The 15,583-nt window shown below is 40.3% G+C and overlaps 1 protein-coding gene across 2 annotated transcripts; it reads left to right on the top strand.

The window, feature by feature from the left end:
- The first annotated feature begins 3,861 nt into the window (after positions 1-3,861).
- dpys (dihydropyrimidinase) lies at positions 3,862-15,315 on the top strand. 2 transcript variants are annotated; one of them, XM_072394882.1, is made up of 9 exons: positions 3,862-4,187; positions 6,268-6,426; positions 6,541-6,720; positions 7,726-7,915; positions 8,026-8,182; positions 8,568-8,709; positions 9,806-9,948; positions 13,064-13,271; positions 14,599-15,315. In XM_072394882.1, the coding sequence occupies exons 1-9, from the start codon at positions 3,936-3,938 to the stop codon at positions 14,656-14,658; spliced, it is 1,491 nt and encodes a 496-aa protein (XP_072250983.1). In that variant the 5' UTR covers positions 3,862-3,935; the 3' UTR covers positions 14,659-15,315. The 2 variants fall into 2 exon arrangements, with proteins under 2 accessions (XP_072250983.1, XP_072250984.1); XM_072394883.1 differs by having other exon boundaries at positions 4,062-4,187; positions 6,211-6,426.
- The last annotated feature ends 268 nt before the right edge of the window (positions 15,316-15,583 follow it).

The following is a 15,583-nucleotide window of genomic DNA, read 5'->3' as shown; positions in this document are numbered from 1 at the left end:
GAATAAACCAGAAACTGAACTGGGATCAGAACAGAACTAAGGCAAGACAAGACTAAAACTACATCTGATAGATATATAAAAAAAGCAAGAACAACAACTAAGGCGAATCATAAAAAGGAGAGTGGAAACAAAGTCACATCACGAACAGACAAATACAAACAGCGAATAAAACCCAATTCAAACCTGTAATACCAACATACTAAGAGCAAAAACAAGATAACTGAATCAAACAGAACACAGAAAAAAACAGAAAAGGAAATCTGATCCAAAGTCACAAAAAAATTCCAAATCCTAACCTGTATCTCAAATGTTTACCATACTCAATAAAAAAAATTTAAAAAACAAGATACTAAACTTTAAAAAGGCTTATCCACACAGTTGATTTCACTTCATTTAACTCGGTTTGTTGAAATCAGATTACAGCCACATTTGTTTTTCTGTCTGTAGTTGGTGGAACATGCACTGTCTCTCAAACCACTGCAGCAACAGAAACAACAAATGAAATACAAAATGATCCTCTGTATCTGCATCTGTCTCTCAGAGAACCCTCTTTGCAAACCCGGAATTTTAACCTTCATTTCAGTTTATATTGCTCTCACAGGGTGCTGTCAAACACTGTTTGCTTCAGTGAAAAAGTTAATTATTAGACCCCTAATGACCCCCATTGTACTTTCTAATTCCCACATTTCCCCAGACAACCTGACACAAACCACCATTCTAGAGCTGAAAACACAATTTGATTAATCAATGACAAACCATTCAGGAGTTAATCTTTTCAGTATTTTTTTAAATACATAAAATAAATGAAAAAGCAAAACGAAGAGGCAACTAGTCCTGCTTCTCATTTTATTGCACAGCTACATGTCCAAGCTACATGTTCAATGATCAAGTATGAAGTATGATCCCAGAGTATGATCTTTTGGAAACAAGGGTCCTTTGGCCACTTACATATTCTGAAGCTGAAAGACACTATCCTAAACAAGCCAAGTGGCGGTAATGAAGAACAGAGAACTGACGCTAGAAAGAAAAAGGCACACTGCTATGCTGAGCTAATCAGCCTGGTAGATGATAAAAGTCTGTCACTGATAAGGCATGAAAGAACATTATTCTGGAATAAGTAAGCCAAGGATAATAAACCTGTATTCGTCGCTGACCAGGCTACACATGGCAGACACTGAGAGTGTTACTGACTACCTCATAAGGGCAGAGAACATCATTATGGCTCCGAAAGGTGCAGGTGAAGCCATGAGTGATGGACTAACTGTTGCCATGATACAAAATGAAGATAATGTTACTTTGGAAGACTTTAAAAGAAGACTGCAAGTCTATGAAGAAGCGGAGACAATGAATAAAGCCGAATCTAGCGATAATGTGATGAAGACGCATGTGAGACAAGGCAGAGGTCCCTCTGAGATGCATGCTGGCTACAGAAAAGGTGAAGACGCCAATGCGACGTGCTACAAGTGTGTAATAAAATGTCCAACCCAGTCTCACGGCTGTTCGTGAAACTGTCACGAAATTAAACTTTCAAATTCGCGCTCCCTGCCACGACTTAACTATAGGTTTTCGTGCTGCTCAGCACGACTTTAAAATGAATGCATTTCAATAGCAAGCATCTTTCGTGTTGGCAGCCAACCCAGTCTCACGGCTGAAATGTCACAAGGCAAGGAAGTGTTACAGAAAAGTGTGGCGTAGTAGTGGTGTACTCACCAAGAATCCCTGTGCAAGAAAAACGGTGGAAAAGACGGCGCCAGAAAGGTCGTATAGGAAGAAAAGGTTGACCAAGATCATCTCTTCAAGGCCAAACACACACAGAATGAGAGGCCGCCAGACAGTTACATGCTGCCATTCCGACATCAATTGGAGGCCAATGTCGGAATGGCGACACTTATTTTTTTATCAAACGTCCCGTCATTCCGACACTTTTTTCCTCCTATGGTCGGAATGGCGGTATGTTGTTTTTTTTTTTTTAACATACCGCCATTCCGACAGTTCCTTTTAATAGCCTATGTTTTACCCAAAACATTTTGCACTAATAATATGCCGGCGCAAATACGCCCTAAAGTTTGGCGCACAAACTCTGCACATGCAGAGGCCACAGCCTCGCAAACAAACTTTAATAATCTATTATCAAAATCCCCTGAAATTTAAAATATAAAAATACAGATATTAATGTAACTCTGGCGAGACTGAAACTGATTAAGCAGAAATACAGTGTCAGTGACCTGTCACAGCAGCCAGCTGGAGCGGAGCGCTCCACAGAGCCCATGCGTCTTTTGCACGCTGTCATCATATGCAAAAGTAATAATTGCAATTACAGATATCACGGCTACTGCACAGGACACAGTTGCGAGCACTCTGCCTTGCCTTGCCAATAGGAGAGGAGAGAAATGACAGCATAGAATGTATAAAACACAACAAAATGCAGTAAAAACGTTTATTCATGTTATTCACGTGATTTATGAGTACTCGCTCCAATTTTGGGAAGCGCGGATGGGCTTTGCGCATTTGGCACAAACACACAGCCGTTGCGCAAGGCTTTATACAGCCTGTTGATATCTTAAGGACTTAACTGGTCACACCTGGGAGTAAATGTCATGTAGAGATTGTTTTTACATGTAAGGGGAGCTGAATATATAGCTTTCATCCACAAACCAACGTGGGAGAGCCAGAAGACGCATGTGCCAGGCGCACATAGGCATGCGTAAAACCGATTTTGACCACTTCATGTTTATTTGCTTTCTTTTAGTTAACTTTCGTTTATTTTGGATTCTTATGCGTATTATGGAGCCGTTTCGGTCCATGTTTGTAAGCCTTTTTTTCCTGGTTCAAATTTTCGGAAGTTGAAACAAGTGGCATTGGAGTGTGTGATTGAAAACAACGGTCTGCTTCTCCTCCTCCAGTTGCCAAGACTTTGTGTTTTTAATGACGCTTATCTGTAAACATGTGTTAAACATATAAATTGCATGAACACAAAGAATGGGCTCACCTGTTGAGTAACTCACATTTACATATACAGAAAGCCTTGTCGGAATGGTGGGACGTTTGAATGTCGGAATAGCAGGATGTCGGAATGGTGGGATTTCGGAATGGGTGTTGCCACCCCCACCGGACAACGTAACAATGAAAGGCATCGTGGTGGATGGAGGAGCAACATCCCACATTGTGAACGACACAGGAAAGTTTAAAAGCTTTGACGACACATTCCAGTCGGATTAGAGTAGAGTTAGCTGATGGCACCAAATGCAGTGGAATAGCACAATGAAGAGGAACAGCGACGATTGATCTACTTGACAATGCTGGACGACAGCACAGAGGACAGCTATGAGATGCCTTCATACCCACATGACATATTTTCAGTGGCAAAAGCAACAAATGGAGGAGCGACAACCACCTTCAAGAAAGGAGGCAGTCGCATGGTCACCAAGGATGGTGTTGTGGAGAAAAGAGTAGTCGGACTCATTGTGGTCAGCCTCTTTATGGGGAATTTATTGAACTGACCGTCAATAAGTTATTTCCAGATAACCCAGAGAGCTAAGAGCGAGTGGGGTTGTTAGTGTTGTAATTTGTTGGCGCCCTTACTCCCTGTATTCTAGTAGACTGATACAGAACAGAGCCTTCTACACCACTGTGGTACAGAGTTTACGATACGTACATGACATGACGTCATCACGCTCCAGGTGAGTGCAAATTGTTCTGTAATAACCATTGTGTAGAGACGAGTACTTCTTCTACCAGTTCGCACTTTTTTAAAATAAATTCGCCAAGAGGTTAACCGTAACAGGGAAAGTCTTAACAGTAGAATTTTATCTCGTATGAACTTTGGAACTGACCTTGGTACTTTTGCTAAACCTCACAGAAAGACGAGTATCGGAGAGCAAAGTTCAGCTCACTTTGCACACACGGCTGAGCGCTCCGAGTTGCTCACAGTAAGGATGGCAGAGCCCAGTGGGATCCTGATTAAAGGGGGTAAAGTTGTGAACGAAGACTCCTCCGTGATCAGTGACGTTTACATTGAAAATGGGAAAATAGTTGAAGTTGGACTGAATCTTCAGATCCCGGCGGGGGTGCGAGTCATTAATGCCACTGACAGACTGGTGATTCCGGGCGGCATCGACACGCACACACACATGGAGCTGGCGTTCATGGGCACCAAGGCAGTGGATGATTTTCATATCGGGACCAAGGTGAATTAGGCTCAGATTTCTCTGCATCTGATACTTTTACGTTTACTTTATGTTACACAACCAAAACTCGTTTCGCTTGTTGGCACTTCCCTTTACTTCCTGCTTGTGCGGTCCTAGTCGCTGATTCGATCAAAACAAACTGTTCTTCCACACTGAGAGGTGCAGGAATGCATATTGGTCAAAGTTCCTCAGATCAGTCTGAGCACAGTAATCATGTCTACTATGACAACTTGGAGAGGTATGCAGCACATTCAAAATTTTGCAATCAAAAAGTATCAGAACTAATAACTCTTTAAACAAAAATGCCTCATTTAAGATAAAGTGGTATTATTATTATTATTTGAGTAAAAGATTATTATTATTCATCACTTAATGTTGAGCACGGTAAAGATGGGTCTAATTTCTTATTACTTTATAAGCTGCTTGGTTGCTTGTAGCATTGATAGCCTTCAACTAAATGTAACCTTCAAGATGCCCCAATATTGACAATAAGTTGGCAGTATTTCGATAAATGCTAAAAAATAAAATAAAAAAAAAGGCGTAAAAAACACTGCAACATCCAGTACTGATGTCAGAGATGTCTTTATATTGATTCAAATATTGCTGTGTTTCGACTGAAATGTCATCTAAAGTTGTTTTTGTAACACACTTGTGTTTAACTCCTTCTGGAATTATTCATTCATCACCAGTTTCAGGCTGCCTGTTCAATTCAATTCAATTCAATTTTATTTATATAGCGCCAGATTACAACAACTGTCATCTCAAGGCACTTAAGTAATATAGTCCAATTCAAGCCAATTGGAATTAAATTCATTGTAATCATAATCCAATTAATTCATATAGAGCCAATTCAAAAATTAATATCCTAGCTAAGGAAACCAACAGATTGCACCGAAACTTGTATTCAGTCCAATCTCCCGTCCTGAGCGTGCCTGTGGCGACTGTGGAAAGGAACGACTCCCTTTTAACAGGAAGAAACCTCTGGCAGAACCAGACTCAGGAAGGGTGGCCATCCGCTTCGACCAGCTGGGGTTTGAGAAGACAGAAAAGAGGGAAAAGAGGGGGGAAAAACACCATAACGCCATTCAAAGGATATCTGTAGAAACAGGGAAACACAAGTTAATAACCACAATAATGTCACATGTACATAAAATCAATTGTGAAATTAAACAGGGGGAAAAAGAGAGCAAAGTGAGGAAAGGTGTGACAGATGAGGTCCCCCAGCAGTCTAAGCCTATAGCAGCTTAACTATGGGATGTTTCAGGATTGAAACACAAACGTTCACAAACGAATCGTTATTCCTGCTGAATTTGAAGATTCTTACCAGGTTTGCTGATGCCCACTTATTATGCCAGCAAGAAAAAAGAATTGAGATAGTTAACATCTGCAGTATGGAATTATTTGGTACATTTTGTTTTAGGACAAACATAATAAGCCAAACCCCAAAAATACAATAATGATCCCCAGTCCATTCCTCACAGTAAGAAGGCCAAATTTAAGTGTACCATGTAGTTTATTATCATTATCATTATCAGGACTAAAAAAAGGCAGAATGGTGCACCTACACCTTTTATACCACCTCACAAATGTAAAGTAAACATATGAGAAAGTCCTGCAGTGCAGTTTAAAGGTTTTCTACTGTTTGTTGTAGTTACATTTTAAATGAAGATTTTCTTCCTCATGGGTTTGTTTTAAAATGTTCATCATTTTGATGCTGTGTGTGTGTTTTATCTTAAGGGGCTGTGAGCAGAAGTTTGCTTGAACTTCTCTGACTTATTACGAATCTCTGTTAACTGAGTGGAAGAACTTTTTTTTTTTGATAAAGTGAATTCAAGCATGTTATGTTGACCCATGTCTGCCATTTTACCCTTTTATGTCATGTCATCTATTCATTATTTCATCCATTATAACAGCACATGTGATCTTGTGATTCTACTTCTCACATCTACCAGCATCAAATCTGCCACCGTCATATATTTATTATCTGATCCTTTTTTTCTTTTCTTTTTGCATTTCTCCTCAGATATTGGTGTGTTAATCTTTAACTCACATCTATGTGGCAATGTGTGCATTTCACTAGGCTGCTCTAGCAGGAGGGACCACAATGATCCTGGACTTTGTCATCCCCCAAAAGGGCAAGTCTCTCCTGGAGGCCTACGAATGTTGGCGCAAGACAGCTGATCCCAAAGTTTGCTGTGACTACTCGCTGCATGTCGCTGTCACATGGTGGAGCGACAAGGTGAATGAGCAGATTATATTAATGCATTTTTGGCAAAGTAGCAGGCAGGTCTGCCCATTCTAAATATCCTTCCCTCTCCACTGAGGTAATTCTCCTAAACACTTTCTTTCTCAGGTCAAGAAAGAGATGGAGACTCTGGCCAAAGAAAAAGGAGTAAATTCCTTCAAGATGTTCATGGCCTATAAAGATGTGTTTATGCTTGAGGACTCTGAGTTGTTTGCTGCCTTCACACGATGTAAGGAGATTGGAGCTGTAGCTCAAGTGCATGCTGAAAATGGAGATTTGATTGCAGAGGTTTGTACGATCAAATGTTGTAACCTGTTCATAAGGTTTTATCTTTACTCTCTTCTTAGGGTGTTTATGCACAGTGCAAACAGCTTTTACATATCATCAAGCAGTGTTACAAATCCATTAAAGCGTCTCACTTTCACCCTTCTTTTAGTTTAAATATTTTATCAGCATTGGAATATACTAAATAGAGCCGCAGTCATCGGATTTGAACAAAATCAGTCCAGTAACAACAAAAGCTTACACACTGCCTTCCTTCTGTTTTTAAACCAAGGGTTAGTTTGTGGTCTGTAAGTAATTTCTGTGTAAATACATCACAGGAAATTGTAAGTTAATGTTTCACCTCGGTGGCAGCCAATAAATAAAACATTTTGGAAATTAGTGTCCCAAGAAGAGCAGACACAGTAGCAGTAACTGCAGCTGAAGACTTTTAAGTATTCAGCAACATGAAAACATTCTCATGTTAAAATGTTAAAAATTTCCCAATGTACAGAGAAATGATGAAATCCCTAAAGCAGCTTTTTCCCCTTTCTGCAGTTTCCTGTCAAAACTGTCACCACAGAAACATCCATATTCACTATATCAGCGTAATCCTGTCCAGGGTGGCAGTGAGCTTATTCAGAGCAGAAACTTTCCCATTTTTTTGGGTTTTTTTTTTAACATGTAATTGCAAGAAACTACCACTAAGGGGTAGCAAATACTAGAAGAGCGACTCATGACTGGTGTGGCAAATAACACACAAATGCCGCTGTGTGTTAAACATGAAATTGAGGTATTACGTGCTGGTCCGTATTCCCACTCATACTAGTGCATTTTCAGTCCATTTTATCAATACTGATAAAATACTTAATGTGTGACATTGTTCATGTGAGGATTGTCATGCATGCTTAGTATTCTTTGACTATTTCTTGCAAGCCAACTCTCCGCTTTGTCTTCCATGCTGTAATTACCTTCCATGACCTTAAAGCTTTATCCTGCTTTGTTTTATCTGTCCCTGCTGTGACCCAACAGGGGGCTAAGAAGATGTTGTCCTTGGGCATCACAGGACCCGAGGGTCATGAGCTGTGTCGGCCAGAGGAAGTGGAAGCCGAAGCCACCCAGCGAGCCATCACCATTGCCCACGCTGTCAACTGTCCGCTCTATGTGGTCCATGTCATGAGTAAATCTGCTGCCAAAGTGGTGTCTAATGCACGCAGATACGGTCAGTGAGAGCTACTGCCCCCTGCTGTTAAAAACAGGGAAAGGTTTACAGATTAAGGGTCAGAACAGTAAAATGTTTTATTTATAATTTTTTAAACCTTTTTTTCGAAGGCCGTGTGGTGTTTGGGGAGCCAATTGCAGCAGGATTAGGGACTGATGGCACCCACTACTGGCACAAAGAGTGGGCCCATGCTGCTGGCTTTGTCATGGGTCCTCCCCTGAGACCTGATCCCAGCACCCCTGGGTACCTCATGGACCTACTGGCCAAGTAGGTAGTACTGAAAGTGTTCGAAACAGTTTTAAACTACTGGATGCTGAAGCAACATGCATGTTAGGTTAATTAGTGACTCTAAATTGACCCTCAGAGTGAGTATGAGTGTAGCTGGTTGATTGTCTCATTTGTCTCTGTGTGGCCCTGTAATGGACTTGCCATCCATCCATGGTGGATGGTCCAGGGTGCACATGTTACAACCCTGAGTTGGATTAAGCGGGTATAGAAAATGGATGGATGCTGAAGAAAAAATGTGTTAAAAGCGAAATATTTATTCAAATGAACTTCAAGAATAACTCATTTGATTGTAAATTATGTATATTAACCTCATTGTAACATATCTATAATTGCCTCGTCCATTTCTTACTGTTAAATGTGTTAGTGATGATCTGAGTGTGACGGGGACAGACAACTGCACCTTCTCTGTGTGCCAGAAGGCCCTGGGCAAAGATGACTTCACCAAGATCCCTAACGGAGTGAATGGTGTGGAGGACAGGATGTCTGTCATCTGGGAGAAAGGAGTGGTATGTCCACATATGTGACACTGATCAACACTGAGATAAAACTCTTGTAAAACTGCAGGTAACGGCTAATTCAAGCTGCTTATCAATGTTCAAGTGTAGCACAAAAAAGCTGGTTGAATACAAAATTGATATAGAACAGAAAAAGATAAGTGCAACAACGTCACATCTTAATTTGTGCTTAGAAAGTCTGTTTTCATGCATCTTAGCTGCATGTGTTCCAGTTGGTCCTACCTGAGCGTTCTAAAATAAAAAGTTGCTGGGTGCAGCGTTTTCTATCAGGGTGGCCGCGCACAGCCGCTCGACGGGGGCTGCTTTTAGATGAAATATCATAATAATATCATGCTTTCGCATAATGGCAGTATTGCAAATAATGCTCTAAAATGTGATGAGATTTCTCGATTCTAAAAAAAGAAAACGTCTTTAATTTCAAACAACATGTAAACGTGTATATTGAGTTGAAATAATATAATAATAAAATTTGAAAAAATGAATTCTTCCAAATAAATTTAGAATAAACATATCCTTAAGGGAGCCTAATGATCATAACATGAGAACACAACAAGCTCAGAATGTCATTTTAAAATGTATTTATTATTCTGTAGAATAGAAATAAATGCTGTGGCTTTGGTGGGGTTGGCCTGCGGCTCAGCCAAGTTTTTGGTCATGCTCACTTTCCACGCATTTCTATTTCAGTCCAAGTCATAATTTATTATTGATTCCTTCCTCCTCATCATACTGTATTCACTATTGTGAATAACTATACTTTTCTCATACATATTTAAGTGGAATACACGTTTCTGTTCTTCTGCAATGCAATCGAAAAATGCAATAACCTCTGAAAACTTCAGAGAGCCGATGCTGCATTTTCTTGCCATTGCTGTAGGGAATGTGTCACAGCCTGGCCATCCCAAGGCCACAGGAAAGATTTACCACGTGCAACAGTGCTTACAAATCACAAATGAGATGATATTGTGGCCGTAATGAGTTGCTTACTGCACTGTTAGGCACTGACCTTTTATACTAATTTTGTAGATTGTTGTCATCTACTGTGGCACCTTACTTAAAGCGGGTGCTTTGTTCGTTTTTCTCCCCTCAGCACAGCGGCAAAATGGACGAAAATCGATTTGTGGCTGTCACCAGCAGCAGCGCAGCAAAAATCTTCAACTTCTATCCTCAGAAGGGCCGTATCGCCAAAAACTCTGATGCTGATGTAGTTATATGGGACCCCAAGATGACAAGGTGAGGACTCTGGGCTCCTGTCTGCTTTTGAAACTGAGGCCTGAAGGAAAGCACTTGTTGGGTTTCAGTTTAGGTGGTTTCAATGTGCACATTTCTATCAGCAATCACCAAAAACAGTGTTTCAAGCATTTGGTTAAACAAAACAAGGGTTTTAGAATTTAGCAGTATAAAGTGTGTAGCTTACAGATGCAGTAGAAATAAGTAGTGTATCTTTAATGTTGTGTCATCTCACACGCAAACCTGCCACGTAAGCTGATTAAGTCTGTGTTCCATGCAAAAGTCTGGATGTCATCACTTATTCATAGCTGCAAATTAACACATAACACAATTTACATATGAATGCAACACTCAATAACGAAGCGTAGAGATGATTAATTCTTGTCTGCGTTTGGTTATTTTTTCAGGAAAGGATTTTAACACTCTTACATAAGCTAGCTGCAAACAGCATCAGTGGGATGATGCTGATTGTGAAGATCCGAGAAGTGACAAATATTTTACGTGGGACCTAAACCAATCTTCATAGTAGAGAACATGCCGTATTAAGGCTATTTTCAGTAACCTGCTCCCAATATTATAGCACCATATATAGAAAATGATCATGTGATATACAGTTTCTGTCTTTTTTTCCTACCAAGTCTTAGGCATAGAGCAGAGAACAGTAGGTCCTCCATGAAGTAAATGCACAGATACAGACACATAAGACAGTTTGCATTCCAGCAGTAATGCAGCACAGTCACGCTTATGTAACCAGAATGGCCTCTATTTGCTGTTGAAACAAGACTGAGCCCCTCTGGGAGGTCACTAAGAACTAACGTAAACTGGAAAATAATGCATTACACTTGAGTGTAATTTGCTGCAAATTAATTCTCTGGTAACATAAAACAAGCTTATATAAGGGACCTGAGAGCATCAGTATTATTACAGTGGAGTAGTTTAAAGCATTTAGCTTCTCTCCAGCCTGTCATCCTGGTTCTCATTTGTTTGTTTCACTGGCAGTCTTCTCTCTTTACCATGCATGTATGTCTGCAGGTTTCATAACACATAGGGTGCACCTCACGCTTGACTGTTGCAGCTGTGAATTCATCTGGAAAACTGCGTAATTAATCGCCCTCATGTTGCCTTATAACATCCGGGACCGGGGGCCACAAAACAGTTGCATAACCGGAAACGCTGGGGAATCTCACTCAGTTGCCTTGTTTTCCATAATTGGGCGACTTGAAGAATGAGGGCATATCTTGTTTTTGTCAGTGGACACTAGGCATGATGTTTGGTTTTCAAATCAACAGGAAATGCTGTGTGTGAATGGAAGAAAGAGTGCTTCTGAAAAAAAAGGGCATTCAGTGCATTTCAAAGAAGAGGCTGAGTCGGACGTATTTCACTGTTCCCTGCTGATTTAGTCTTTCACTCACATATGATTTATTTGTTAGGCATCATCAGTCTGTACTATGCGGAGGACTTCATTACTTTTTTAGGAAGAAACTTTTTCATATTTTATGGAATTCCAACTAAAAGAGGTTATGCATGAAATTATAATACTGCTAACAACAACATGCAGTGGGAAAAGTACGCAGGATTCTTACTTACTTAATATAGGCAGCACATTAAATACAGAGTATTCGTGTCTTTCAGATAATTGTTTTGATGTTATTATCCAACTCTTTTTCTGCTTGTATGAGCATTTTCAGGCAGTGTGTGAGGCTGTTTTCAGCTCTAAAAGCCTGCAGTACCACCTGCCTAACACTAAGCAACAGACAGTTACTGACCACAGGGTAACATTTAGCAGACACCTCGTTTCAGGTGAGCAAACACTGGACAAACCTTCCCTGGATGGACAAAAACATGATTCCAAATTTATTTTGAAGTTACACATAAAAAAGTTCAGTGTGGTTTTCACACCTTTTCGCACCTTTCTGATAATGTTGAAGTAGCCAACATTTTAACTGCAGGAACCAGGGTTTTTTAGGGGTTCCTTCCCTCAGTTTCTTTTATTTCCACCTCAGGAACCAAGAGCTAAACTAAGTTTCAGAGGAGGTCTTTCACTCTTAAACTTTTTTCTGGTTGTCTAGTTCCTATGAGTTTAGTCTGTTTAGTTTAGTCTTGCCATTTCCTGTTTTCCTCAGTTCCCTCCTGTCAGTTACCAGTTCCACTCCCATCGCCCGTGTTAATTCCCTTCAGCTGTAGTATATCACTAATCGCCCTCTCCACGGTATTTAGTCTCCAAGTTCCTTTCAGTCTTTGTCAGATCCTCGCCATCTTCACTGTCTCTAGACCCACGTTTTTTCCGCGTTTCCATGTTGTTATTCCCGAGTTTTGTACAGTGTAGTTTTGTTAGTTCTCTCAGGTGGTTTTTTTGTGTTTTTCTAGTTCTTTAGTTCCATGTTATTCCAGCTTTGCTGTGCTTTTTATTTACTTAGGTTTCTCTCTGGCTCCTGTCCCGTGTCTGCATCTCGGTCCTTCTCCATCGCTAAACCGTGAAAACAAGTTAACAAATGTAACCAATACTCAGTGTTATTCAGTTAATTTGTTGATGATTCTATTGCTGTAGTCGATGTTAAATTGAGTGAGAAAAGCTACAATATGTTAGGAATTGTCCATCTGTTGTAGTGATGGATATACAGTATGATAGCTTGAGGAATATGCTGCAGTTGTGCGGCAGAAGATATTTCCTACAAAATAATGAGTGTCTTCAATACATTATTATAATATTTTGAGTATTTGTGCCATTTAGCTTGTTTCAGTGAAAACCTGAGAGTAATGCTTCTCTTGTGTTTTATCATGAAAAATAATTCCTATTCAAGATCCAACTCCAACAAGCATAGTTGTTTTGCTCAAACAGGACACTGGCTCTGCAGCAATACTATGCGGCAGTATTCATGCGGCAGCCTTTGGATTGATGGCACAGTGATGTAATAAGCAGCAATAAAAATGCTGAGGTGCATTTTTATGAACAGAAAAAAAGCTTTGATTGTGTGCCTTTTAGAAAAGAGGCCAGTGAGCAAAATAAGTAAATGATACATTGTATTGACTGATGCCTGATTGAGCCAATTTAAAATTTAGTTCTCACAAAAGTTGTGCGTGACCAAGAGTCTTAAAAAAAAAAAAACTGACTTTGTAGGAGGATATCAGCCAAGACGCATCACCAGGCTGTAGACTACAACATCTTTGAGGGCATGGAGTGCCACGGTGTCCCTGTAATCACCATCTCCAGAGGCAAAGTGGTCTATGAGGACGGGCAGCTGCAGGCGTCACCAGGGCATGGCAGATTTATCCACAGAAAGCCTTTTTCTGAATTTGTTTACAAAAGAATCAGGCAAAGGGAGCAGGTCAGTCAATCTCCTCGTTTCCTCATATTGCCTCAAAATAATACCCTGTTTTCTTAGATGTTACTGCTCAACACTGGCCTCCTTTCAGTGCGTTGCCGTCAGGAGGAACGTGTTGCCTTTTCCCCATTTAACACTGGCTGTTGTGTGAATTTGCAAATTGACCCTACCTCTCTTTTGTCTTCTTGCTTGGCTATACCTGCTCACCCTTGATCCCATCTAGACATTCTGGAATGTGATGAGATAAACAGATTTATCCTGCAGGTGATCAGCTCTGACGGACAATTTTTCCAGTATGATTCTGTTTTGATTTGATGTTATTAATCGGATTATCTAACTACCGTCAACATCACACACAGAGGTAAAACACAGAATCCTGCCTCTGTATTGGAGGTTATTAAATTCTGTACAGTTTTCTGTCTATGAGGCAACAATAAACTGCATATTGTGTCTATTAATAACAAGATTCACTTCAGTGAACACAGATTTGTTATTGAAGTGATAATACCCATTACAAAATATTGTCATCTGCTTCCTTATATAATGAAGGCAAAGCCACATCGAAGTGTGTGTGATTTTCTAATTTAATAGTCTAATTGTCCAAAGTGACCCTGAAAATTCCCATAGTTAAGCTGCTATAGGCTTAGACTGCTGAGGGACCTCATCTGTCACACCTTTCCTCACTTTGCTCTCTTTTTCCCCCCCGTTTAATTTCTCAAATGATATTATGTACGTGACATTATTGTGGTTATTAACTTGTGTTTCCCTGTTCCAACAGGTATCCTTTGAATGGTGTTATGGTGTTTTTCCCCCCTCTTTTCCCTCTTTTCTGTCTTCTCAAACACCAGCTGGTCGAGGCGGATGGCCACCCTTCCTGAGTCTGGTTCTGCCAGAGGTTTCTTCCTGTTAAAAGGGAGTCGTTCCTTTCCACAGTCGCCTCAGGCATACTCAGGACGGGAGATTGGACTGAATACAAGTTTGGGTGCAATCTGTTGGTTTCCTTAGCTAGGATATTGTTTTTTGAATTAGCTCTATATGAATTAATTGGATTATTCTGAAATTAATTAATTGGATTGAATTGAATTCCAATTGGACTCTATTATTTAAGTGCCTTGAGATGACAATTGTTGTAATTTGGCGCAATATCAAGAAAACAGAATTTAATTAATATTCGAAGGAAAGTGTGGTCTACCTAAACAAACATAGGTGACAAATAGAGGACATAGGGAGGCTGCTTATCCATAAACCTTCAGGAAATTAAAGTTGAATTTCAAGCTACCCAGATTCTGCACAAAAGTAACTTAACCCTCCGTTTTGCTTTGAATTGCAGGTGGGAAGACCTACAGCTGTGAACAGAAAGCCGTATGAGGGCAAAGTCATTTCTGTATGAGCACCGGACCGAGAACAAAAAAAAAGTCTGAATGTCCATGTGTCTGCAGAGCAACAAAGAGGCTAGCAAAGCCAAACAATTTTCTCAAAGAAATTTTTTTTTAATATGAATTTAAACATGACAGTTTCAAAACATTCAGACATTTAGATTACTGTGTGCAAAACTGGAGGGGGACGTTGGCCTTTAGATGGACAAGGAGCAACACCTCGCCCAACGTTCTGTTTAAAGATAACACTGTGCTATATTGTCCAGCTGTGCGAGGTTTCCAGGTCATCTCTGCTCAGTAAACAGGTCACTGGAGCCTCCTCTGCTGATTTTTAACAAACATGTATGTTATGTAATCAAGTAAGTCATCTTAAAGACTGGCAAAAGGTCTTATGAATGATTAAAATGGAATGAGAAGAAAATCATTTCATATTTACGCATACGGTGTTAAAATTCAGCTGTCCAATAAGATAGCAATAAAGACTGCAGCTACAGCTAAAAATATGGGTTTTTTTTCAGAGCAGTTTTTCTTATTTTGCACCATTCTCCTCAGTGCTCGTTGCTATTGGTAACAGGACTAATGTTTCCCACCCAAAAGCGTCTTACGCTTTGATGAAATATTCATGAAAAACACTGACATGCATGAAAGTATTAAAGAGTTTCTTGATTGAACCAGACTTATTTTGTGTGTGCATATTCAGCAGGTTCTCACGTATACGCTCCGTCTATGACCATGTATGGAGTGCATTCGTTCCTTCCCGTGGTTAAAAGGTCTGCGGCTGTCACTGAGCATCATGGGGCAGCTTCCCATTGAGTTAGCATGCTGGCGCGGTATTATGCCACAGGGCCAGTTGAGGCATAGTGTGAGCTTATCAGGTTGCTCACGGGTCAGTGGCGACGTGAGTCACAGAAGGCCTACTCATCCTTGAACTAGCCCACT

This window comes from Leuresthes tenuis, unplaced genomic scaffold (assembly GCF_036924035.1).
Source record: "Leuresthes tenuis unplaced genomic scaffold, fLeuTen1.0.hap1 SCAF_10, whole genome shotgun sequence".
Lineage (NCBI taxonomy): Eukaryota > Metazoa > Chordata > Actinopteri > Atheriniformes > Atherinopsidae > Leuresthes > Leuresthes tenuis.
Note: the sequence above shows the minus strand (reverse complement) of the source record. Positions and strands in the feature narration are given on the sequence as shown.

Excerpts from the sequence above, each read along its gene's own strand:
- dpys (XM_072394882.1), top strand. The coding sequence starts at position 3,936 with ATGGCAGAGCCCAGTGGGATCCTGATTAAAGGGGGTAAAGTTGTGAAC. Across the intron at positions 8,710-9,805 it reads TCATCTGGGAGAAAGGAGTG|CACAGCGGCAAAATGGACGA; the intron begins GTATGTCCACAT and ends TTCTCCCCTCAG. Across the intron at positions 9,949-13,063 it reads TGGGACCCCAAGATGACAAG|GAGGATATCAGCCAAGACGC; the intron begins GTGAGGACTCTG and ends CTGACTTTGTAG.